Raw genomic sequence first — 27,751 nt, forward strand, 5'->3', positions numbered from 1 at the left:
CCTCAGGGAACTGATGGGCAGGATCCCCTGGGAGAACAACATGAGGGGGAAAGGAGTCCAGGAGAGCTAGCTGTATTTTAAAGAATCCTTATTGAGGTTACAGGGACAAACCATCCCGATGGTGTAGAAAGAATAGTAAATATGGCAGGCGACCAGCTTGGCTTAACAGTGAAATCCTTGCTGATCTTAAACACAAAACAGAAGCTTACAAGAAGTGGAAGATTGGACAAATGACCAGGGAAGTGTATAAAAATATTGCTTGGGGATGCAGGAGTGAAATCAGGAATGTCAAATCACACTTGGAGTTGTAGCTAGCAAGAGATGTTAAGAGTAACAAGAAGGGTTTCTTCAGGCATGTTCGCAACAAGAAGAAAGTCAAGGAAAGTGTGGGCCCCTTACTGAATGAGGGAGGCAACCTAGTGACAGAGGATGTGGAAAAAGCTAATGTACTCAATGCTTTTTTTGCCTCTGTCTTCATGAACAAGGTCAGCTCCTAGACTGCTGCACTGGGCAGCACAGCATGGGGAGGAGGTGACCAGCCCTCTGGGGAGAAAGAAGTGGTTCGGGACTATTTAGAAAAGCTGGACGAGCACAAGTCCATGGGGCCGGATGTGCTGCATCCAAGAGTGCTAAAGTAGTTGGCAGTTGTGATTGCAGAGCCATTGGCCATTATCTTTGAAAACTCATGGCGATCGGGGGAAGTCCCGGACAACTGGAAAAAGGCTAATGTAGTACCCATCTTTAAAAAAGGGAAGGAGGATGATCCTGGGAACTACAGGCCAGTCAGCCTCACCTCAGTCCCTGGAAAAAATCATGGAGCAAGTCCTGAAGGAATCAATTCTGAAGCACTTAGAGGAGAAGAAAGTGATCAGGAACAGTCAGCATGGATTCACCAAGGGCAAGTCATGTCTGACTAATCTAATTGCCTTCTATGATGAGATAACTGGTTCTGTGGATGAAGGGAAAGCAGTAGATGTGTTGTTCCTTGACTTTAGCAAAGCTTTTGACATGGTCTCCCCACAGTATTCTTGCCAGCAAGTTATGGGCTGGATGAATGGACTATAAAGTGGATAGAAAGCTGGCTAGATTGTCGGACTCAACGGGTAGTGATCAATGGCTCCATGTCTAGCTGGCAGCCGGTATCAAGCCGAGTGCCCCAAGAGTCGGTCTGGGGCTGGTTTTGTTCAATATCTTCATAAATGATCTGGAGGATGGCGTGGATTGCACCCTCAGCAAGTTTGCAGATGACACTAAACTGGGAGGAGAGGTAGATACGCTGGAGGGTAGGGATAGGATACAGAGGGACCTGGACAAATTAGAGGATTGGGCCATAAGAAATCTGATGAGGTTCAACAAGGACAAGTGCAGAGTCCTGCACTTAGGACGGAAGAATCCCATGCACCGCTACAGACCAGGGACCGAATGGCTCGGCAGCAGTTCGGCAGAAAAGGACCTAGGGGTTACAGTGGACGAGAAGCTGGATGTGAGTCAACAGTGTGCCCTTGTTGACAAGAAGGCCAATGGCATTTTGGGTTGTAGATGTAGGAGCACTGCCAACAGATCGAGGGACGTGTTTGTTCCCCTCTATTCGACATTGGTTAGGCCTCATCTGGAGTACTGTGTCCAGTTTTGGGCCCCACACTACAAGAAGGATGTGGAAAAATTGGAAAGAGTCCAGCGGAGGGCAACAAAAATGATTAGGGGACTGGAACACATGACTTATGAGGAGAGGCTGAGGGAACTGGGATTGTTTAGTCTGCAGGAGAGAAGAATGAGGGGGGATTTGATAGCTGCTTTCAACTACCTGAAAGGGGGTTCCAAAGAGGATGGATCTAGACTGTTCTCAGTGGTAGCAGATGACAGAACAAGGAGTAATGGTCTCAAGTTGCAGTCGGGGAGGTTTAGGTTGGATATTAGGAAAAACTTTTTCACTAGGAGGGGGGTGAAACACTGGAATGCATTACCTAGGGAGGTGGTGGAATCTCCTTCCTTAGAAGTTTTTAAGATCAGGCTTGACAAAGCCCTGGCTGGGATGATTTAGTTGGGGATTGGTCCTACTTTGAGCAGGGGGTTGGACTAGATGACCTCCTGAGGTCCCTTCCAACCCTGATATTCTATGATTCTATGGGCAGTTGTATATAGTCACTAGTGTAGATGTATCCTCAGACTGTCAGGGTTCCTTCCCCACTCTGAACTCTGGGGTACAGATGTGGGGACCCGCATGAAAGACCCGTAAGCTTATTCTTACCAGATTAGGTTAAAACTTCCCCAAGGCACAGATTCCTTTCTTGCCTTGGGATCGCTGCCACCACCAAGTGATTTAACAAACAAACGATCAGGGAAAGGACCAGTTGGAATCCTATTCCCCCAAGCCTTCACCCCCTTTCCTGGGGAAGGCTTGAGCATATATCCCCACCAATTAGTTACAAAGGAACTACAGAACCAACCCCTGGGTCTTAGAAAAATGGAAAAAATCAGTCGGTCTTAAAAAGAAGGATTTGATTTAAAGAGAAAAAGGTAAAAGAATCACCTCTGTAAACTTCAGCTGGCAGTTAACCTTACAGAGTAGCAGAAAATTCAAAGAGCACACAGGAACCCCCTATAGCCTTAGTTTCAAAGTTACAACAAAAACAGGGATAAACCTCCCTCTAGCAAAGGGAAAATTCACAAGTTGAGAAAACAAACTAATATGCTTTGCCTAGCTGTTACTTACAAGTTTGAAATATGAGAGACTTGTTTAGAAAGATCTGGAGAACATGGATTGATGCCCGGTCCCTCTTAGTCCCAAGAACGAATGGCCACAGAAACAAAGAACCCAAAACAAAACCTCTGCCCTCCACCAGATTTGGAAGTATCTTTGGTCCCCATTGGTTCCTTTGGTCAGGTGCCAACCAGGTTACTTGAGCTTCTTAACCCCTTACAGGCAAGGAGGAATTTAAGCTACCCCTATGATTATGACAGACGTTAATAAAACTCACCATTTTAAGAATTTAGATATACAGCTCCTTAGCACCAATGATTTAAAAAAAAAAAAAAGGATTTAAGTTCAGTTATTTTAAATTTTTGCTGGCCAAATGCCTCGGAAACAGTTTTGGTAGCTGGCATCAGCTATGTCTATCAGCAGATAAACCATATTTGTAATTTATCATTTGGTACTAGCATTATTCCAGCAAGAAGGAAGCTGACATATTTGATTGCCATGTTAAAATTTAAGTACCGTACTGCCCTATTTCATAGCCATCCATTCTGGTAGAAATACGTTTGAATGAAAGCTAGTTGTTCCCCTCCCTCCCCTCATCAGTTCGGTTATTCAGACCAAATGGGAGCATGACTGAATGCAGTGTTACTCTACTCTTCTGCTTTTCAACTTTACATGAAATACCTTTAAGCACTAGTCAGAAAAGGAGGTTACTTACTTGTAACAGGAGGTTCTTCGAGATACATAGTCCCTATTTAGATTCCATGCGCCAGCGTTAGAAGGTTTTCCTAGCAGTGCCCATTGACCTGCACGTGCATTGTGTGTTCCCCCTGTATTTGCATCCAATGTTATAAGCAACCATGTGGGTCAATGCCGTTCCAGTATCCCTCTTACTGCTGATTAGTTTAGCCCACAGCAGAGAGCATGGAGAGCCAGTATTAGAATCCAAACAGGGAACACATCTTGAAGAAACTCCAGTTACAGGTAAGTAACCTCCTCCCCAAGTGATGGTTCCCATATAGATTCCAAATATGAGTGAGTAGTGAGCAGTGATCAGCATGAAGATGGGTGCGAGGAAGTATACTCTGTAGTACGGCATGGCCTACAGCTGCATCCGCAGCTGCGGTTGAGGCGATGGTGTGCAGGGACATGAACATGTGTACAGAGCGCCCCATTGCAGCACCACAGATGTCATGCCATGCGATGTCCAGGAAGCAGGCTGATGTGGCTGCGTGCCATGACTCCATCAAGTGGAGGTACGCTGGTGCATGTGTAACATTTGTGAATGCACCTGGAGACTCATCTGGAGTTTTGTTGTGAGGAGAGGGCTTGTCCCTTGCAGCGATCGGCAATGGCTAGAAAGAGTCTTGGTGATGCCCGAAAGGCATGGGTACGCTGGAGGTAAATGCCAGTTCATGGCTGACATCAAGGGAGTGTAGTGCTCTCTCCATGTGGGAGGCATGGAGTTTGGGATAGAAAACAAAAAGAGGTGGATGCACTTAAGGTGGAATTCGGACACTACCTTAGGTACGAATTTTGGGTGCAGCCACAAGGAAACCTTATCCTTGTGGAAGACCATGTAAGGGGAGTCTGCTGTCATGGCTGCCAGTTTGCTGACCCATCTAGCCCAGGTGATGGCCACTAAGAAGATCACTTTCATGGAGCTATAAGAGAAATTGCCAGGGGCTCAAAAGGGGGCTTTGTGAGAGAGGAGAAAAGGAGATTAAGGTCCCATCCAAGTGTGGCCTTGAGGACTGATGGGAAGGTATTGAGTAGAACCTTTAGGAAACAGACAGTGGTAGGGTGTGTGAACACTGAGGCACCATCCATTGAGGGAGAAAGGCACTAAGCACTGCCAGGACCCCCCATATGGAGCTGAAGGTCAAGCCCGACATTTTGAATTCAAAAAGGTAGTCGAGGACAATAAGTATAGCTATCATCCCCAGCAGGTGATGTCGTCTGTGAGGCCATGAGGTAAATCACTTCCACTTCGCCTGGTAGCAAGCTCTGGCAGATGCCCTCGTTTGTCTAAGCATGTGTCTCACTGGGGCAGAGCATGCCTTGTCTATCCTCGAGCCCCATCCAAAAGCCAAGTTGTAAAGTGAAGTGAAGAGGTCCCGATCTTGCATGAGGAGATCCAGTCGTGTGCGAAGGCGGTGAAGTGTGAAAGCAGAGAGTCACAGGAGGTCCGTGAACCAATACTGATGGGGCCAGAACGGGGCCATGAGTATTACTGTAGCTCTGTCCCAGCAAATTTTGCATAGGACTTGCAGGAAAACAGGACTGGGAAAGGTGCAGCGTAGGTCTCCAGTCTAGGGAAGAAGGACTTTGTCCCGTGAGTTCTCCCCTCTGGAGCAATAAATGGCCAGTTTGTGGTTCTTGTGGGTCATGAAGAGGTCCCAGGCATGGCATTGTGCAATTCCCATTCATGGTTCACATAGAGAGAGACCTGCTGAATACATCTGCCAGGGAGTTTTGGGTGCCCGGGAGGTATGTAGCCTGGAGTAGGACTTGATGTACCAGTTCCAAAGGTAGATGGACTCAGAAAAGAAGGAGAGACGTGTGGTGCTGCCGTCCTTATTGATGTAAACTACCGCGCAACGTTGCTGGAGAGCAGTTGAATGTGACAGGACCAATGAGAGGGAGGAACGCCTGCCTCACGAAATGGACTACCTTCAACTCCACAACGTTGATATGCGTCCTGGCCTCTAATGTTGACCAGACGCCCTGGGCTGCGTGATGGTCTAAGCGGGCTCCCCAACCTGCAAGAGAGGCATCCGTGGTGATGGTGGATTGTGGGGTAGGAAATATAAAGGGAGTACCCGACCACAACCTTGGAAGGGTCGGTACACCATGTGAAGGAGGCCAGAACCTTTTAGGGAACAGGACTCTGCTGTCCAGTCTCTATGTGGTCTTTAGATTGAAAGAAGTCACACCGGTAGGCAACACAGGTGGAGCTGAGCATACGGTGTCACTAAGGTGCAGGTTGCCATAGGTCCAAGGAGAAAGAGTGAGCAGTGGATGGTGGTACGGAGTTGCGGTGTAGGTCTGCAATTATGGAATTCAGTGTGGAGAAGCATTCCTTCAGGAGGAAGGCTCAGAGAGTGATGGAGTCTAGCCATGCCCCAATAAAGTAGATCGTCTGGGTAGGTACAAGCACTGACTTCTCCTTGTTTATGTGGTAATCTGGCCCCAATTGTAGGTGAATAGGGCAAGACAGCCCCAAAGACAATATGGGGTGCAGTAGAGATCAGGAAAGGTTTGCTGTTCTTAACCTGTGCATCAAAACTGCTGTTTTGACTGCTGCTGGGAGAGGGTCAAGGAGGTGGTTGTGGTGGTGGCAGAGGTGGGGTAACGTGACCATTGCTATCAGTATCATCTATGTGGAGACTCCTGCTGGAGTTGGTAGTATGCTGGGGAGAGGCCGTGGCCAAGGGACCTGAGAGTGGCTTGAGAGTATGAGAGAGTGGAGGGACTCGTCTGTTTTCTTGTTGAGCAGTTTGCGTGTGTGTGTCGAAGGGGAGGTCCTCAATAGTGGTTTGGACCTCGTTGGGGAAAGAGGACAACTGCAGCCAGGTGTCCCTGCGGAGCACGAACCCGACTGCCAGAGAACAAGAGGCAGCGTCAACAGCATCCACAGCAGCCTGGAAGCCCACCTTTGCCAGTCTCCCCTCATCCAGCAGCACTTGGAATTGCTGCTGTCTGTCTGGTGGCAGCTGGTCTTTGAACTCAAATAGTTCAGTGTAATTGTGAAAGTCATTTCACTAGCAGAGCTTAATAATTGGAGATACGAAATTGGAGCCCCACTGAGGAACAGAATTTCCTGCTGAGCAGGTCCATCTTCTTCACCGTCCTGTCTGGGACAGTGGATTTCTGTGCCTGCTGGCAGGCCTTCTCTGCCACTGTGCGGACCACCAGGGAGTTGGGAGGTGAGTGGGTAAACAAAGTCTGCTACTTTAGCAGGGACGAAGTTCCTCCTCTCTGCCCTCTTGGGAGTGGGGGCCACACAAGACGGGAGTGTGTGAAGCTAAGAACAAGAAGGAACAGGGCTTCTGACTCCATCCATGAGGCGTAAGAGGGAGTAGCATCAACCCCCACAGCCTATTATAGTCTCAGCTGCAAACATGAAGGGAAACACACGACACACGTGCAGTTCAACTGACACTGCTAGGAAAGCATTCTGGCTCCATTGCATGGCACGCATTGACACCCATGTTTGGAATCCATATAGGGGCCATCACTTGAAGAAAAGTATTTTCTAGATTCACACACACTGATTTTAAATATTTTTATCTGTTTATATCCATTTAGCATTGTAGAAGTATTCTCAGTTGGACTCTACCCGAAGCCATAGAGTGGCAAGTGTGCTTGGGACACTTACTGCCATGAAAACTGAAAACGTTATACAGGCAGGCAGTCCTCGGTCTTACGACACAATGCAATTGTAAGGAACAAATTGTAAGTCGAAACTCGGAACCGCAATCTACTCCATTGCGGGACCAAGCATCGTAAACTCGAAACCTATAGTCCTAAGTCGAATCAGGGTGTCAATGTAGAAGAGTCATAAGTGCCATTCATCATCACTCAAACGTCGTAAAGTCAAGGACTGCCTGTACACTGGTATAATGAGAAGATGTAAACTGGTAAGCAAAACAATGCTAAATGGCAAAGAGTTACAGATGACAAAATTAGACAGTATGTAACACAGTCACATATTTGAATGCTAAAACTTTTATTCAAAGTACAGATTGAAAAAAATGAATCCTTCGATTTTGTTTAAATGCAGGCTTGATAATAGCCACAAGCAACAAACAATTGTCTATACGCCACTATCCAAAACTAATCTAAGTACATTTTAGAGTTTACCACAATGTAAACTCATTTTTCTTTAGACAGAATCTCAATACTTCTGCTTGTTCCTAACATAGTCCACAGGAATGAAGTTTTACAGGTTCCCTTTTTCCAACTTTCAATACTATTGTGATGAGGTTCAGATTTTGAAATCCAGTCTGAATTTGCCATTTTATGTAACAGTGTATTTGTTTTTAAATCCAAAGAATGTCAACACTACCAGATTTCAAAACAGATTACAAAAATAACCAAGACAAAAAAAACTAAATAACTTACAGATAAGTATACCAATTGAGTTACATACAATTCTAAGGGGAAAAGGCTTTTCCTATGTTTAGCAGAAGTGTTCATAATTTATATAATCTTGCTCTGTTGAACAATCAATCTGCACATTCAAATGACCATAATCAACATTAGATATTACTCCATCCAACTCTTTAAAAATAATTAAGCAGTTGCAACCTGCCATTTTCTACACCAGGAAAATGAGGTTCAACTACCATTTTAGTATGGCTATAAAAGTTTTCCCTTTGTTAGTTTATTGATGCTGACCCCGCACTCCACAAAAAGTAGTGCTATAAAAAATTAATTTCACACATTACCAAGAAATTCATCTGACTGCAGGTCCAAATGAACCAAATGATAGTCCAGTTATTTCCTCACACCTGAAGTGCATTACCAGTTATTTTGTAAAGGGATTTAACTACTCAAATCTTTAGACAGAATGCTCAGATGTAGTTTTGTAAGTTTGTTTATATTTTAAAACAATGATAAAATGCATTCTCTCTTAGCTAAGGCCTGAATTCACATTTCTTCTGCAACAGTCAATGATATCTGAAACATAACTTTGCTCTTTTAAATGATCCGTACATGCAGAAAAACATTTAATGGATTTTCAATATTAATGTAGGTAAAGGTGGATTGGTGAGAGAGAGAGAGCGAGCGAGAGAGAAAGAGAGCAAGCGAGAAAGAGCGAGCGAGAAAGAGAGAGAGAGACTGTATCTAGGCAAACCAAAGTTTTGAAAGTAATAAAACTCCTTTGGCAAGTCCAATCAAATGGGCAAAAGTTCAAAGACCGAGATTTTATGGATGAAATCCTGGTCCAATTGAAGTCAATGCCAGAACTCCCATTGGCTTAATGGGGTAAAATCCAGGCCCCAATTAACTGGGGGAGAGGAGAAAATAGATTGGGATTGTGAAGGATCATGAGTAAACACAGACACACATGGCTGAAAAACAAGTTTGCTAAAGAAGCAAATTTGTTTAAAAACAAAAAGCCAAAAAAAAAAAAAAAGCAGCCACACAACACCTTAGACTGGCCAAAGAGTAGCAGCGAGCTTTTAATCTTTCCCCTCTGTTCTGAATAAGTGTCTCCCCAGCTCAGATTATTAAAAAAAAAAAAAAAAAAAAAAAGCCATGCTGTTCCCCTGTATAGCCCCAACTCCTTCCCTCTTCTCCACTCACTACCTCCAACACAAAATGACATGGCTAGTATCTTTAGGTATTGGTGTCTACATTTTACCAAATTCCTCTCTCAATTCCATCTTCGATCCCCTCTAAGCTGGCTTCTGGCCTCCCCACAGCATCAAAGTTTCTCTTGTAGAGGGATAGCGACCTTTCACTGATCAAAATTCAGAGTGTATGTCATCCTCCTCCTTTGACCTCTTTAATATGTTTACCTCTTCCTTCCTAACAGCTAAGTCTCCCTTGGCTATTCCAAACATCATCTCCTCCTCCTCCCCCCTCCTCTGGCCATTCCTTCAGTGGTAGACCTTCCTCCTCCCCATTCCAAGTGGGACTTGCTCAGGGCTTTGTTCTTGACAACCTCTTCTTTTATATTCAACATATTCACATAAATACAGACTTGATGCTTGAAGCTATCAATCTCATCTCCTCTCAATTGTGACTAGCCTCCCAGCATCTATTAGATCTAAAATTTAACTTTGCCAAAAACAAAATCCTGTTTTCTCTCAACTACTTTTCACTAGAACTCCCTGACACACCCCTTTCCTCTGTAAATGTGGAATTAGCCATCCTCCCCCACCACACTCCACCTTTTAAACGGGAGATCTTAGACTCTTCCTGGTAGTTTTCTCCAAACATTCAGGTCATGTCTAAATCTGGCCACTTCCTCAACAATGTTCCTGCGTCTACAGCTAAAGCTCTAATCCAGGCCTGAACCATCTCCTTTCTGTTTCTCTAAGCTCTACATGATTCCTAATCCTATTCCAGTACAAAAAGGAGCTATTAAAATAATATTTCTTGACAGCTGATCCAACCTATCATCCTATCTTCGCATTGCTCCATTGGCGGCTCCTCCTTCATCACGTCAAGTCAAAGTTCCTTGTCCTTGCTTTCAAGGCTCTACATTACATTCCCTCCCATTCTTATCCTTCCATGTCTCATCGAGCCACTTTTTGCACTATCGCTTCCAGGTGGCAAGAAGCAACAAAATGGCATCACACCACCACCACATCTGGAAGCTAGTTTTTAGTAAAGCAGTTCTTTGTGTTGATTATTCTTTTTATATTTCCTCTACTATATCCATTTTGCCAAGCAATGTAAAGAAACATTTACAACTATTTCACTGCATCATTACATCTTATTCTGGGAAAGGATGGGGGCTATTCAAAGACAATACCACAAGGAGATGACCTTCATTATGGACAGCTGTTCTCATCTCAGTAGCTAATTAGATGTGTGTATGCAAAAAATCTAGATTTCCAAGCACAAAGTAAAGTCTTTTCACACATTAAAAAAAGTCAGAGAGGTACTGAATTTTGTATTTTATTAGTGATTTGGCAATGTTGAAACACCTTCATCCCAAATAAAGAGATCTGTAGTTCATATTTAAATCAGATGGGACGGTTTCATCCCATCACCACCTCCCTAAACAAACAGCCCACTGTTTACAACCTTCCAAATCCATTAGAGAAAATCAAATCCAGAATAATTACACAGTGCAACAAATTGCAAGGATTCATTTCTGAAGAGACAGAAGATTAAGTGATCCTACAGGGATTAGCCATTATGGTAAAAGCAAGAACTGTGTAAAAACATATTTTAAGATTAATTTCTGAAATATAATGGGCGTTAAAAGCTTCAGATAACATTTTACCAATATCCTGGCAACTCACACCATGAAACATGTAAACTTAAGTTAGATTTTCATATCCTTTTCATTAGGGCTATCAATTAATTGCAGGTAACTCATACAATTAACTCAAAAAACTTTAATCATGATGTAAAAAATTGTGATTAATAGTTTTAATTGCACTGTTAAAAAAATGCAATACAGATTCAGAAGGGACCATTATGATCATCGAGTCTGACCTCCTGCACAACGCAGGCCACAGAATTTCACCCACCCACTCCTGCGAAAAACCTCTCACCTATGTCTGAGCTATTGAAGTCCTCAAATCGTGGTTTAAAGACTTCAAGGAGCAGAGAATTCTCCAGCAAGTGACCCGTGCCCCATGCTACAGAGGAAGGCGAAAAACCTCCAGGGCCCCTTCCAATCTGCCCTGGAGGAAAATTCCTTCCCGACCCCAAATACGGCGATCAGGGTGTCAAGCAACCAAAAAAATTAATCGCGATTAACCGCACGGTTAAATAAATGATATTCTATTATTGTGTAAATATTTTTGGATGTTTTCTACATTTTCAAATATATTGACTTCAATTACAACACAGAATACAAAGTGTACAGTGATCACCTTATATTTATTTTTGATTACAAGTATTTGCACTGTAAAAAAAACCACAGAAATAGTATTTTTCAATTCACCTAATACAAGTACTGTAGTGTAATCTCTATCATTAAAGTTGAACTTAGAAATGTAGAATTATGTACAAAAACAATGAATTCAAAATTAAAACAATGTAAAATTTTAGAGCCTGCAAGTCCACTTAGTCCTACTTCTTGTTAAGCCAATCGCTCAGACAAACACGTTTGTTTACATTTACGGGAGACACTACAGTCTGCTTTGTGTTTACAATGTCACCTGCAAGTGAGAACAGGTATTCGCATGGCACTGTTGTACTTGGAATCGCAAGATATTTACGTGCCAGATGCACTAAAGATTCATATGTGCCTTCATACTTCAACCACCATTCCAGGGGACATGCATCCATGCCGACGACGGGTTCTGCTCGATAAGATTCCAAAGCAGTGCGAACCGATACATGTTCATTTTCATTATCTGAGTCAAATGCCACCATTACAAGGTTGATTTTCTCTTTTGGTGGTTCAGGTTCTGTAGTTTCCGCATTGGAGTGTTGCTCTTTTAAAATTTCTGAAAGCATGGTTTTACACCTTGTCCCTCTCAGATTTTGGAAGGCACTTCAGATTCTTAAGCCTTGGGTCAAGTGTTGTAGCTATCTTTAAAAATCTCACATTGGTACCTTTTTGCTTTTTGTCAGCTCTGCAGCGAAAGCGTTCTTAAAATGAACAACATGTGCTGGGGGCATCACTCGAGACTACTATAACATGAAATATATAGCAGAATGTGGGTAAAACAGAGCAGGGGACAAATATTTGCACTGTAAAAAATGATAAAAGAAATAGTATTTTTCAATTCAGCTAATACAAGTACTGTAATGCAATCTCTTTATTGTGAAAGTGCAACTTACAAATGTAGATTTTTTTTGTTGAATAACTGCACTCAAAAACAAACCAACGTAAAACTTTAGAGCCTACAAGTCCAATCAATCCTGCTTCTTGTTCAGCCAACCACTAAGACAAACAAGTTTGTTTACATTTATGGGAGAATGCTCTCTGCTTCTTATTTACAATGCCACCTGAAAGTGAGAACAGGGTGTTCATATGGCACTTTTGTAGCCAACATTGCAAGGTATTATGTGCCAGGTAAGCTAAACATTCATATGCCCCTTCATGCTTCAGCCACCATTCCAGAGGAGATGTTTCCATGCTGACAGTGCTCGTTAAAAAAAAGTCATGTGTTAATTAAATTTATGACAACTTCTTGGGGGGAGATTTGTATATCTCCTGCTCTGTTTCACCTCTATTCTACCATATATTTTGTGTTACGGCAGCCTCGAATGACAACCCAGCACATGTTGTTGAATTTAAGAACACTTTCACTGCAGATCTGACAAAACGTAAAAAGGTACCAATTTGAGATTTCTAAAAATAGCTACAGCACTAGACCCAAAATTTAAGAATCTGAAGTGCCTTCTAAAATTCTGAGACGTACAACTGTTGATGATGCTTTCAGAAGTCTTAAGAGCAACACTCTGATGTGGAAACTACAGAACCCGAACCACCAAAAAAGAAAATCAATTTTTTAGTGGTGGCTTCTGACTCGGATGATGAAAATGAACAGGCATCAGTCTGCACTGCTTTAGATCATTACTGAGCAGAACCAGTCATCAGCATGGACATATTTCCTCTAAAATGGTGGGTGAAGCATGAAGGGACATATGAATCTTTAACACAGCTGGCACAAATATCTTGCGATGTCGGCTACAAAGTGCCATGGGAACGCCTGTTCTCACTTTCAGGTGACATTGTAAACACAAAGCAGGCTGTACTGTCTCCCCTAAATGTAAACAAACTTGTTTGTCTGAGCGATTGGCTGAACAAGAAATAGGACTGAGTGGACTTCTACGCTCTGACGTTTCACAGTTTTATTTTCAAGTACATTTTTTGGTACATAGTGCTACATTTATAAGTTGCACTTTCACGATAAAGAGATTGCACTACAATACTTGTATCAGCTGAATTGAAAAATACTATTTCCTTTGTTTCTTTTTTAGTGCAAATATTTGTAATAAAAAATATAAAGTGAGCACTGTACAATTTGTATTTTGTGTTGTAACTGAAATCAATATATTTGAAAATGTAGAAAATGTCCAAAAATATTTAAATAAATTATATTTTGTTCTTGTTTAAAGGCGCTATTAATTGCATAATTAATTGCGATTATTTTTTTTCAACTACTTGACAGCCCTACTTTTCAAAAAAAAAAAGCAGACTCCATAATCTATATCATAGCAATAGATCTGGCATTATGAGTGAGAATACCAAAATGGAAAATTCTTTCAAAATACTTACTGAAGTCGCCAGTAAGAAACACTCCTTCTGCCCCTGGAGCCCACTCTTTGCAATATAGTCCGCCATCCACAAGTTGATTGACTCCAAAGGTTTTGTAACTTTTTGAAAATTTATCAAGGCCGCCTTCATTTTCTTCAATGTTCCTCAATCGGTCATGAAACAGGGTATACCTTTCAAACAACAACATTAAATACATTTTAGAAAATTTAGTGAACATGTTACTTATAGTAGGTACTCATAACTACACATGACAAGTACTTATTTTAATGCATACACGCGTGTATTTTCGATTAGGCAGAGTATAGTGGCATTTCCTCAGACTATGGTACTATACATCCCTTTGTGTATTACGCGCCCCCCCACCCCCAAGCAGATATTTACTTCATGCACTTGGAACTTATCTTACCAATATTCTGATACAGCACAAGGTTTACAGTACAGAAACGTCAGCCTCGCTTCCCCCTACAGTAGGGGTAGTCAATAGGTGGACCGTGGTCCAAATCCGGACCACCAGATGCTTTTGAATGGACCCAAATTTTTAATTTTTTTTTATTATTATTTTCTCTGGGGTCTGGACCTTGACTATACCTTGACCAAAAAATTTGGACCTTGACAGAAAATAATTGGCTACCCCTGGCCCACAGTTTCTTCACTTTACAGGAACAGCCTGTGGTTTAAGCCTACACACTGAAACTTGTGATTGACAGTCCAGAAGCCATAAGGTTATTAAACAATAAAAGGAGAACTTCACTCACACTAAGCAGCCTAGCAATTTTCCTCATGTGGCCTATAACCAATAATAGGATATAGGAAGATATCCTATAGGTTTGAAAATTTCTACTGCAAGCACTATAAATACAATAGGATCTTAATTAAGCTTAGCATCCCACAGGTCATGGCCAGCGGCAGTGCAAGACATAGGCAAGAGCCTTTTAATACCAGAAATATTTGAGAGCTACTGGACAAAGAAATAGTACTAGGTGGTTGCAAGTTATGTGAACTTTGTTCAATTCCTCCAATTACTCCCACTGAAGACTAGTAATGCCAGAATACCATCAACGTCCAAGCCTTGAAGTGATCATTTTGATGTTGATGGCAGATTCTGCCACCCTTACCCTGAGTAGTCTCGCAGTTTTCAGGACATAAGAGGTCAAGCGTGAATAAGAGCAACAGAATCAGGCTCTTAAAACTTGAAATAGTTCTCACACGGATTGCAACCACTTAGCCTTCCCCCACACACACTAGTATTCAGATGGATGGTAGTTTGCTAACAAGTCCAAAAACAGTCAGGCAACCCTATTGCATGTTGAAGCTTACATCCAACCACAAAATTGTCTACTCATCTGCCAAATTCCAATTTACTGTGTTATCTACAAAACTAAAATGCCAGAAATATGCTGTCTCCAAAATTTACTTATCCCAGTACACTTAAAGCTACACCCCATCCCCCATATCCCCCCCCAAAAAATAATGTTAAGGTACTATTTTTTTTCTTTGACAGCAAGGAAAAAAGAGAGAATGGCAGCATGGTATAATGCTGAGTTTTATTAAAGATATCCACTTTGAGAGACATTCATTCAAAAGGGACCATCAGTCATAGTGACAACTAAGATATTACACCTTGAAGAAATGTCAACATCTGGACACCATTCTGAGATTAATTTAAAGTTCTGGTTCAGAATTGGTCTCTTCAGTGGCAGAGAATTTGTGATAGAAAGGTTCAAGATGTCCCATTTGTTGGTTATTTCAATTGAAACAGGCTTATGTTTACAGTTTTATTATTTTCTTAATATTAATCTACCCAACAGCTTTTATTATGAAGACAGGTATTCACCGTGAAACCACTGTGTGACTCAAAAGAGGGAAGCCCCAGGATATACTAAACAATATACTCATACCTCCCTAATGCCCATCCCCTAGTATCACTTCTGTAAATTTGCTCATGGGTGTCATGCCTCAAAACTGGGTCATGTTTCCTGCACCGTCTAAGATCAATTTCATTTATAGTGCTATAGACAGCACAATGTGTCTTACAGGCCTCTGAATATAAAGTTGTCATTTTCAAGAAAAAATGTACACCAGTTGATTTAAAATTTTTTTACAATTTTATTTGCATGCATTACATATGTCAAAACACAAGTGTAGAAAAGACTTATAAAAAAAAAAAAAAGTTGAGAAAGGTTAAACACACCAGTAAAGAGCAACTCACTGAAACCTGCCTCAGAAGTTCAACATCTGACATTTGGCAAGATTATTCCATTATCTATGGGATCTCGTTGCAAGTAGAAGGAGCATTCCATTGGTTATAGATATTATATACTGCATATATACATTTTTAGTTTGCTATACAACAGCATACTGAATGTGCCACACTGCAGTCTTAAGGCACACAGAAACCACCCAAAAAGAGCTGTATTCAACATTTATTGTTTTTAAAAAGTTACACTGCAGTAGCACCCAGAGGCCCTGGTATCCACTAGAAGGCATATGAAGTGAATGAGGCAGTCCCCTGCCTCGAGGAGGCCCTAATGAGGTCAGTTGGAGTTTTATCATTGACTTTAAATAGAGCCAGGATTTCATTTCTATATTTTATATATATATATATATTATATACACACACACACACACACACACCAGAAAAAAGGGTTACCTTCCTTTCATAACTGTTGATCTTCGAGATGTGTTGCTTATGTCCATTCCATGCTAGGTGAGCGCCCGCATGCACGGTGGGAGATTTTTGCCTTAGCAGTACCTATAGGGACAGCTGTGGGACCCTCTGGAGTGCCGCACTTGTGCGGCATCACCACCCTCTCTGCTCCTTCTTGCCAACTCCGACAGAGGGGCAGGAGGGTGGGTAATGGAATGGACAGGGGCAAAACATCTCGAAGAACAGTTATGAAAGGTAGGTAACCCTTTTTTCTTCAAGTGCTTGCTCATGTCGATTCCATTTTAGGCAACTCACAAGCAGAATCAATGGATGTGGGCTCGCAGTTCACAGTCTCGCAGCTTGCAGCACTGCTCTGCCAAACCCAGCATTGTCTCGGGCCTGCTGGGCCAGCACATAGTGCTACGCATACATGTGGACGGATGACCATGTCACAGCCCGACAGATATCTCTGATTGGCACCTGTGCCAGGAAGGCAGCTGACGACGCCTGTGCCCTAATTGATTGAGCTGTCACGATCGCTGGCAGATGCATCCTTGCCAGCTCATAGCAGTAGCGGATACAGGCCGTGATCCAAGACGAGATTCTCTGGGTTGACACTTGGCACCTTTTCATCCTGTCAGCTACAGCAATGAACAACTGTGTTGACTTAGAGAATGGCTTCGTTCTATCAATGTAGAAGGCCAGCGCGCATCTGACGTTCAAGTTATGCAAACTGCGCTCCTCATCCATTACATGAGGCTTTGGACAAAGAACTGGTAAGTAAACGTCTTGACCCGTGTGTAACTGGGAGATGACCTTGGGCAGAAAGGCTGGGTGCGGACACAGCTGGACCTTGTCCTTGTAGAAGACTGTCTAGGGCAACTCTGGAATGAGCACCCTAATCTCAGACAACCTACGGGCTGAAGTTATGGCAACCAAGAAAGACCTTCCAGGAGAGAAGCAGGAGGGAGCAGGAAGGCAAAGGTTCAAAGGGGCCGGGGGGGGGGGGGGGGAAATTGAGCCTGGACAGCACAAGATTCAGGTCCCAAGTGGGGTGTGGGGGGGAAACTGGTCTCAGACATGAAGGTAAAGGCACTCCAAACCCTTCAGGAAACGCCCCATCATGGTCTCAAAGTGGAGGATGGAACATCGAAACAGCCTCCGGGTCTACCTTGATTGAAGATAGCAACAGACCCTGGTGCTCAAGATGCAGCAAATAGTCCAGGATGTCCTGCAGCGGGGCCTCATCCGTGTGAATGTGTTGGTCCATGGCCCAACACATTAACAGCTTCCACTTTGCCACATATGCAGCCCTGGTGGACAATTTTCTGCTGCTCAGCAAAACCTGCTTGACATCAGTGGAACAGCCCCGTTCTTCCACACTGAGCCACGCAGCAGACAAGCCGTCAAGTGCAGCAACTTCAAGTTTGGGGGCAGCAGGTTGCCATGGTTCTCCGACAGCAAATCTGGACTATGAGGTAGCTGCAGCAGGGTGGTTGATGAGAGACTCAGCAGCATGCCGAACCAGTGGTGACGAGGCTACGCCAGGGCTATGAGGATGACCATTGCTTTGTCATGCTTTATCTTGAGCAGGACTCCGGATTAACAGCACTGGCAGGAAGGCATACATCAGCACTGCCGAGCACAGAATGAGGAAGGTGTCCAAAAAGGGGCTCTTATCCCTGCCTGCAGAGAACAGAACACATGGCACTTCCTGTTCTGTCTGGACACGAACAGGTCCACTTGGGGAGACTCCCACCTGTGAAAGATTAGGGTGATCACTTCCAGATGGAGCGACAACTCATCGCGAGATGAGAAGGTACTGCTCAGGTGATCTTCCATGACATTCTTGGCTCCAGGCAGCTGGGCAGCTACCAGATGAATGGCGGGTCTCACACAAGTCCCAGAGGCTGAGCACTTCCCAACAAAGGGCCAAGGACCTGGCTCTGCCCTGCCTGTTGATGTAGTACATTGCAGCTGTATTGTTTGTCAGGACAAGCATCACCCTGCCCTTCAGGTGGGGCAAGAACACCTAGCAGACCAGGCAAACCGCTCTGAGCTCCCTGACATTGATACGAAGGGCCAGATCGCTGTGTAGCCAGTGGCCCTGGGTGCTAAGCTCACAAAGATGAGCTCTCCAGCTCAAGTTCAACGCATCTGAAACCAGGGTAAGCAATGGATACGGGGTCACAAAGGGAACCCCTTGTAGCACGGACTCTGGATCCAGCCACCAGTCCAAGGACGATAGGATGTGGCTTGGCACCATGACCACCCTGTCCAGGGCATGCCTGCTGGGGATATAGACTGTGGCCAGCCATACCTGAAAAGGCTGTAAATGAAGAGGGGCATGGCTGACCACATATGTGCATGCGGCCATGTGGTCCATCAGTTGCAGTCACATGTGAGCTGTGGTAAGAGAATGGCTCTTCATGTGGGAAAGGAAGTCAGACATGGCCTGGAAGCATGCTTCTGGAAGGAAGGCCCTGGCTCACGTGGAATTGAGAACTGCTCTGATAAATTCTGTATGTTCAACTGGCGCTAACATGGTCTTTGCTGTGTTTATCAACAGGCCCAGACTGTTGGAGATTGATCACACCAGGTCAATGCTCTGTTGGACCTGCTCTGGAGAACTACCCTCGACGAGCCAGTTGTCAAGATAGGGGAAGAAGATCTAGACCCCCAAATCTCTCAGGTAAGTCACTACCGGCACCATGCATTTAGTGCCAAGCCTGCCCATTAGTACAAGGTGTGGAGAATTTAATGTGGGAACTGGAAATGGCATCCAAACTAGTTTCAAATTAGATGGGAGCAATTTTTAATCCCCACTGAGCTGGCCTGTACTCAAAATATACTCATTCCTATTTCAAAGATTGTGTAGCTCATTAGCAGTGCCTTGACACACTGTTATCCCAGTAAGATTGAGGCTTGCTTTGTCAAGGTCTGGTTTTTGCATTTCAAACACAAAAGATCCATTCTCTTCACACTCTAGTAAGACCTCTCTTGCTGTGACTGTCTGTATGCCTATGTTCACCCCTTTTACATTACCATGCCACGTTCTATAAAAAGCATACTGTGTAGGTATCATTTGAAAACTCATGATTTGTTCATCATTATTGTCCTAGTAAAATGAGAATACTGTATGTAAAAATATCAGATTCCACTGTATATTACCAAGGCATGTTCCACCATGTTCTGGAGGGCAGTCACCAACAAGTTCCCCAGAGACAAAAGGCTAGCCAATGCCTCAGCCAGGTGTCTAGGGGATCAAAGGGACCATCATCTGATTAAATGGCCACTCTTACATGGAGGGGCAAGGGTGGCGCAAATCTATATTTTGACAAAGAAGCATGTCCTCTGGCCACACAGGACTGTCTCCTGAACATGAGCTGGAAATGATTCTTGTGCAAGAGAAAGGAATATAAGAGGAGAGGACAGACACCCCAAATCATATCTCCCTTGCTCTCTACCCATGGTATCATCAAACAGCAGAGGAACAAAAAGCAGCATTGGACTAGGGGGGAGATCCTGACTGAAAGAGTTCCTGCAGTTTTACTGGTTGAACCATGTGGGAAGAGAGACCTTTGCTTTGTATTCGCTTAGCTTGTTAAGTTAGTTGCTAGTCACATTTTACCTTTTATTTCCTTGTAACCAATTCTGACTTGTATGCCTCATTACTGATCACTTTAAAAATCTCCCTTTCCATAGTTAATACATTTGTTTTGTTGTTTTAGCTAAATCAGTGTGTTTGGATTGAAATGTTTGGGAAACTCCATTTGGGATAACTGGATTTGTACATATTTTCTGCTAATAAATGACAGACTTTGCATGAGCCTGTATCATCCAGGATAGTGCAGGCCAGTACAAGATGCACATTTTTGTTGGCAAGTCCGGGACTTAGTTTGCTGGAGTTGCTCTGTTATGTAATTCATGAGTGTCTGTACTCATACAGGGTAGCTGGGAGTGATTTACATGCTGGAGGCTGTGTGTGATCAGGCCAGGAGTGGTTGCTCTCACAGCCAAGCAGGGTAAAAGGCAGCCCAGATTGGAGCATTGAGGGGACACAGCTATCTGTCAGTCCAAATTGTACCCTGGGTAATGTCACAAATGCTCACTAGCAAGACCTCTCAGCTTTCCCTTTTCAAATAAATTCAATAGTAACCCTCAAACACCCCATTAAGCAAAATACAAAATAAAAACAGGGTTAGCACAGCATCCAAATTCACTTCTAAAAATGTTTTGCAATATAAAATAATTCTAACAATTAAGTTATTCCAGAACTCTCACTCCGACATATTATCCCTCCATCCCCACCCCATCATGGTTTTTTAGCAGGATTTGAACTCAATCTTCAGCTCCCCAGCACAGACTTCTTCCACTTCACCAATAGCAGTAGCAGGTTGAACGGGAAAGGTAGTCTGCCTGCCTCTGATGATCAGGACAGAGAGAGAGACACCGCACTTGACTGAGGTAGATAACCATTTGTTACTTAAGGTGTCAGCTACAAGGACTCCTGGTTTCTGTTCCTGGCTCTACTGGCTACAGACAGCCTAGACAAACAAACAATCTCCTTGCTTGAGTTATACACAGGAACTGAATCCAGGACCTCTAGATCCAAAAGCATTAGCCTCTATCACTTGAGCTAAAGGATCACGTCCATGGAGGTACTAGCAGATTCATAAGCTTCTATCTCACTGACCAAGTCACTAGAGAGGGACAAAGAGAATGCTGTTCGTGTTACAGAAGCACATGGATTTAGATAGTTTCCAAAAGCCAGCACAGCATGGCAGAGTGGGAGAGACATAAGAAGATAAGAAAGGCCATCCTGCATCAAACCAAAAGGTGCATCTAGCCCCATATCCTGTCTTCGGACAGTGGCCAATGTAACCTGCTCCAGAGGGAGCAAACAGAACAGCTATTCATCAAGTGATCCATCCTGTCACCCATTCCCAGCTTCTGGCATCCCATCTCTGCTTGCAGTGACCAACCTTCCGGTTATCTTCAAAATGAGTTAAAGGTAATTGCCTGCCCCTAAGGGAGGGGTATATGCCTGGTTAATAAGGGCCGTGAAGTGCACGGAAATACTGAAAGCAGTCAGCAGAAGATCTGGGATTAGAACCCACGGACCTTTTGGCTTGTAGCACACAGTGTGTCTGTCTGAGAAAGGGTCACTCATGCTTTCATGTTACCAGTTGTGCAAGAAAGTGAGAAATGCATGAGATGTGCAAGACTTCTCAGGTCTGTTCCTGCTCCCGCTGCAATCCCTACTATATGAGGTCAAAACCGGATTGATTTTGAAAGGAAAAAAAAAATTAGATACGATGCCTATGTTGGAGCATGGCAAAAAGGCAGGATGAAGGTGTACCCATTCACCAGTTCATTGCAAGGGGATTTACAACAGCAACAAAAAGGATGTGAACCACTCCTCCAAGCCATTGAAATGCAATTTACTGTTGATGCTCCTTTACCATCGTAGTGACAGTTCACCTATTTTGGTCACTTACGTCTTGCCTTTACCTACAGTTTGCCATATCTGCTGAAAGGTTTCATTTGTATTAAATAGCCACTTTATTCCTTTTAATCTCTACTTGTTTTTTCCCCATTTTACTCACTCATCAAGTCCTATTCAGTTCAGCTTATATATTTTAGAACAGGTGAACTAACATTCGTGCAGGAGTGTAACATATAAGGTTAACAGAAAAGATTAATGTTCAAATAACTTGCTTTAGAAGCACCAAAGGTCAATGGCTGACTTTACACAGATCAGCCCATTGGAGGAGCTGTTACTTTACTTTTCCGATGGTTTAAAAAATGGATATTTCACTCATTTCTGCAATGATCCAAAGATGACTGTGTGGGGGTGAATGTGTATTTTCCCTGTTAGTTCTAGCTGCACTATTAAAGTCACTCCATATGCAAATACTTCACCTTTTCCTCTTCTTTGAGCTATTCATTGGAATACCATGGACTCCATGGTGGTTTAACATTACATTCATCTCTTTATTGATCACCAGCAGACAGCACCAATCTGGAATCAAAGTTAAAAGTTCAATATTTGCATAGATAGAAATGGGTGTGTTTTATTTACTTTAAGAGTTCTGATGTCCCTTTTATGTTTTCAAATTCCAGTACATCATTTGTCATTTTCAGTTGTTTAGATGAGGTACAAGGCCTTGTGAGCTGTTCTGGAAATTAATGTTTAGTGTACAGTAAATCAGAATGGAAGCCTTGCACGGGGCACAGTTAATTAGGTCAAATTTGCGAGTGTGACAACTGTAAAAGCGACTTCTCCAGAAAACACAGCCTTGTAGCATCCCACTATAACTAACTGAAATTATTCTACATTTCCTCAGGGAGTGCATTTAGATTTCTTTCAAATCCTGATCGGAAAATCTCGTATATGAAGCATTTGAACTTCTGGATGCTGATAGTTACGTATGTTGATGAGTACAACCATTTGCTTCTACTTTATAGGATAATCTTTGACCCACAGGCTAAACAGATGAAATTAGTCTTCTATACGGTCAGGACTACTAGAAGGGAAACACTGGATGGAAATGACCAAATCCTGTAAATAAAAAGTCAGAGGCATCTTAATGCCTATTTCTGCAGCAGAAAGATACATGTCTATCCTAATTTTAACACACATTACTTGCATAGCAGTTAATTTGCTTCCATCTAAAATGAATCTAATGTCTTTATTGTCCCCCTATATACGCAATTTAAGTTATCCCGACTGTCACTTCAGCCTTCAAGGTTTATTATGCCTTTCACCTTGAGGGAGCGTCTGCGGCTTCTTCAGCAGGTACAGCCTCTCAGTAGTACAAATAGAGCAGGCCAACAAAAGCCTATGGCGGGGCTAAGCAGAGGCTGTATTTTAATTACCTTTCTTACCTCCTTTAAAAGTAGGGAAAATGTTTACTGCATTCTCCCCATCTGCAAACCAGTAACTAAGTCTGCAGTAATAATGGAAGATACAAACTGGACACAAAAAAGTTTAAAGTTAGACAAATGAATTTATTTATATTATGGATAACTAATGAGCAATTGTTTTTTCTGCCTAAAGTTCTCCATCAGAACATATGATTTTTTTAAAAAATTTTTTTAAAAAAATGCAGTAACATGCAAGTTCCAGCACTGAAATACATCTTAATTTCCACAAATATGATTAAAAGAATCTAGAGTATCTGTAAAGATTAAATGATAATTACGAAGTTTTTCTTGACATTTCCAGTCAGCAGCTGCTAATTCTGGTAGAGATGTAAATACTAATAAGCAATTAGATCTAATAAGCAAGCAGTCTATTTTAATAATTTTTCAACAAGCAAACCATTGCTAACTTTAAAATTCTGGCACATGGAGTGTTTTCTTAAACATGGAGTAAATTAGTTAAAACTGTAACCCTTTCCCTATTTTATTTTCTCATTAACATTTTACAATACTAATGACTGTACTGACAGCAATTTGGCAGTCAGTGCATCTTACAAGGTTTTTCAAGTTGCCAAACATTCAACATCCACACTGTTAATCCAGAATAAGCTTTGATTTTATATAGTTTCCTAGTACATACAGGTTCAATTTAACCATAATATTTCCTGTTTAGTCCATTATTGAATAAAGGTATTTTCCTACAAACATTTTAAGTTGAAGAGCAGCTATTTCATTCAGTGCTCAGTGTCTCAATATACCTCTGTTTAACATCTAAATTGTAGATGAACTGCATATTGAAACAGGGTTTTGTTTTTCACGGTAAACATTCTCTTCTCTTTACCTCTTCAGTGATTATCATGGCAGGGTTTTGATTCTGGTTTGTTGTTTTTTTTTTTTTTTAAATAAACATAACTACAGAGAAACCACATCATATTTGAGCAGAATGCTGAAGAAAATGTAAAAAGATTTCTCTCTAGAAATCAGTAGACTAAGACTGTTAGCTCACGTTTGATATTACACAAGAGAAAATAAACTGAAAGGTCATCTCAACAGTTACAGCGTTGCCCTTTTCCAAGGTAATCAGCAGAGCATGTAGCAAAGACGTGAACACAAGCGTGACTGCAAAGACAGTAGCTGATAAAGAGGCCTGCTGCCAAAAGTACATGGGACAAAATACTACACTTCCAATGCCAATTGAGAAGTGTCGCCAATTGAAGAGTGTGGCATTGGTAATTCTGATTTATTACTTTAATTTGAAATTGTGCTCTTGTTAAACATTCAAGTTTTCGTATTGCCAAAGACACCAGAATGTTTACTATTAACATTAATCACATACCTAGGTAAACTGAAAGAGCAATATAGTTATTAATTTGTTTGCAATGTTGAGACAATACAGTCATTAAAATTAATCTATCTAGTTTACTGGGCATGTTTACTGTAACTATACAAGCTCCTTTTGGAATTCAACAGGGTTTAAATTAAGGATTAGATGGTAATTTTTTCCATATTAAAATAAGCAGCCTAGTTTCTTCTCAGCACAGAATACTTAAGTCTGTGTGGAAGATCCCAGCAATATCAATCATATTAAAATAAGCTTTAAAAGCAAAAAGTAATTCAGAGTCAACCCTCTTAAAAGTTTTATTTACTTGAAGTATTTTAATGGAGCTAAAAGAAAAGGAGTACTTGTGGCACCTTAGAGACTAACCAATTTATTTGAGCATAAGCTTTCGTGAGCTACAGCTCACTTAACACATCAATTCCTATTTGAGTCCACCGTCAGACTATTTCTAAAGGACTTATTTTGTATTAATAGATATCAAGGTTGAGTCTGGAAAAAATAAACTCAAGTCCCACAGCAACAATAGTGACAGCTACAAAGTCCAAATCAAAAATCAGACTAAAATAATGGCTGCACTCAGACTTTGGAAAAAAACAGGGATAATATTTATCACTTCTGAAGAGCTTTTTTGGGAATGGCAATGGGCAATATTCATAAAACTTTCTTAAAATACTTTTGATATGATTCAGCACACGCCTACAGATTGTTAAGGATCAAAGTTCTGCACATAGTGACCTTGGTCCACAGCAGTTTATTTCTACCGCATTTAATTTTAGTTGGTTGCACTGTGGAATGTGATCTTTAAATGGCCTTTATTAGTTTGTCACAGCAGTGAACATAAGAAGCCATCTGTTTCTTCTCAAATTTGGACTCCAAGTGTGCTATATCAGTTCTGCAAGTAATGTTATTATCTTAAAGTAGCACAATAATATGCTGTAGAAAGGTAAATCTTATTCATCAATACTGAGCAAAATAAGATTTATACAAAAATCTTAATTCCCTACCAAAAAAAAAAAAAAAGGGGGGGGGGGGGGAGAAGAGAAGAGAAGGAGAATCATCATCCTACAATCATGTCAGAATTTCATTCCTTGCCAACTTCTCCCAAATCAACAGGATTTTGACTGACACTGCTGGTTATGTTAACCATGCATCTACCTTTTGAAGGAATATTAAACAATGGAATAAGTTTGGGTAACAAAACACTATTGCTAAAGAGGAAGAATGATGAAGCTGCTCCAGCTTCACTATGAATTTCTATAATTAGCCTACTTCAGGTCCCTCTAGAATTCATCAGACCACTATCTGGTCTTTGAAAAGAGCTAGTACCAGTTACTTAGAGGCAGATGCAAGAAACCCTATTGTTGTGATAAAAGTCTGTCCATTGTGTGTGTGTGTGGGGGGGGGGGGACTCTTCCCAACTTCTCTCCATCAGTAGTTGGCCTCTGCCCTGAAGCATGAGTGTTTATATTCAATACTTTTGGGTTGCTAGTGTAACTGTGGCTGTTCATTTTTCATACAAAACAAAAAATCCTTTAAATCCTACTGAACTCAACCTCATTTACATTTGCAACGAGTTCCAAAGATTTATTATATATGATGTACAAATATTTCATTTTGTGTGCTTTAAATTTGTTGCCTTTCATTTTAATTGAATTCCTCCTTGTCCTTGAATTACAGGGAAGAGTAAATAGCATCCAATTTACTTCTTCTATACTGTTCATTTATTATACTTCTCACATTCCCTCTTATTAACCTGCTTGCCAATAAACTTTCCACTCATCCTATGGAAATTTTTTCAAGCCTCTAATCATTTGTCTCACACTTCTGGATCACTATCTTTTTGCTTTAATATGACCCAAACTGCAGAGTTTTCCAGTCAAGTCAATAGAATGCCACCATATTTCCAAAAGTAGTTTTCTACCCCATTCCTTACACATTCTAATATTTTAGGATATTCACTAACACTGCACTTTGGGCAAAGGTTGTCTATACTCTAGACACCAAGTAAAATCAGTTCTTCCACTTCCCCAAATCCGACTGACTTTACAGAAAATCATTTTAGAACCCAGTAATTTGTATGGAGTTGTCCATATTATTTCTTCCAGAATAGTCTCTATTTGTTTGCACTGAATTTCATCCGTTATCATAGTGTCCATTCACTTACTTTTGATAAATATGAAGTCTTCTAACTGGACTAAATTGTGTCATCTGCAAATCTTGCCCCTTCAATATTAATCCCATTTCCAGATTAAGAGTATATTAGAATACTGGTCCTAGCACCGATACTGAGGCACGCCACTGTTAACTGACCATTTATTCCTTCTCAAACATTTCTTAGTCTTGATAAAAATATTACTTCTCACCACTTAATTTTCTTAGAAGCCTTGTGAAAAATAAATTTGTCATCCCAACTAAATTACAACTCTGCTTGTGACCCAAGTTCCCTGTAAACTGTGCGGCTGGACAGCCACCCAGCAGGCTATCGAGTGCCACGCAGTTCAGGTGTTCCTCCCTTTCACTGCCATGTGCTGCTCCTGCCCTCTGCCTTTGAGCTGCTCCCAGGAGCCTCCTGCTTGCTGTACAGAGCAGGGGAGGGTGCTGATGTCAGTATGTCCCCTCTCCCCGCCCCTGTACCCCATCTCCACAGAGCTGGGGGGAGAAGAGGGCAGAACACAGCAGAGCTCAGCATGGAGGGAGATTGCTGGCAGCTGCTGCAGAGTCTGAACTTGCTGATCTACTTTTAAAAGGGCAGCATAATTAAAGTGGCATCAGAGTAGTTAAACGGGCAATGCACATCTCTGTCACACACACTGTGTGTGCGCGTGCGTCACAGTCTTTCACCCTCACCTCCCAACACATACTTGTACTGTTGTTGTTACTACTTGATACTTCTTTCAAAGTATGTTATTTTCATTTCTATGTATTTCATCATTTTTATTTCTCTTACGCTAACATTTAATTTAGTAATAATTTAATTTAGTAGTGAGTTCTAAAAACCTAACCTGTCCTGACTAGAGTAATCATCCCTATGGTAACTCTTAAAAACCTAAGTATATACATATATTTTGGTTTCTACTGGTGGCGCACAGCCAGACATTACCTCGATATGGTGCACATAAAATTCATTCCGCACATGGATTGAAAAAATTAGAGGGAACACTGGTTGTGACTTGCAATAGATATATGTCATGTTTTCCTTCCTGTCTGAAGCCA

The 27,751-nt window shown here is 41.9% G+C and overlaps 1 protein-coding gene across 2 annotated transcripts in view; it reads right to left on the reverse strand.

Moving 5' to 3' along the window:
• GBE1 (1,4-alpha-glucan branching enzyme 1) overlaps positions 1-27,751 on the reverse strand; it is a 266,210-nt gene that overhangs the window by 193,856 nt on the left and 44,603 nt on the right. Inside the window, exons 2-3 of one of the 2 annotated variants that reach the window (XM_074971664.1) lie at positions 22,198-22,297; positions 13,626-13,795 (exon numbers count right to left, since the gene is read on the reverse strand). In XM_074971664.1, coding sequence (XP_074827765.1) covers positions 13,626-13,795; positions 22,198-22,265 — 238 coding nt within the window. In that variant the 5' untranslated portion in view covers positions 22,266-22,297. The remainder of the gene's footprint in view (positions 1-13,625; positions 13,796-22,197; positions 22,298-27,751) is intronic. The other variant, XM_074971654.1, reaches the window with a different exon arrangement.

Source organism: Natator depressus, chromosome 1 (genome assembly GCF_965152275.1).
Source record: "Natator depressus isolate rNatDep1 chromosome 1, rNatDep2.hap1, whole genome shotgun sequence".
In the NCBI taxonomy this organism is placed as follows: Eukaryota; Metazoa; Chordata; order Testudines; family Cheloniidae; genus Natator; species Natator depressus.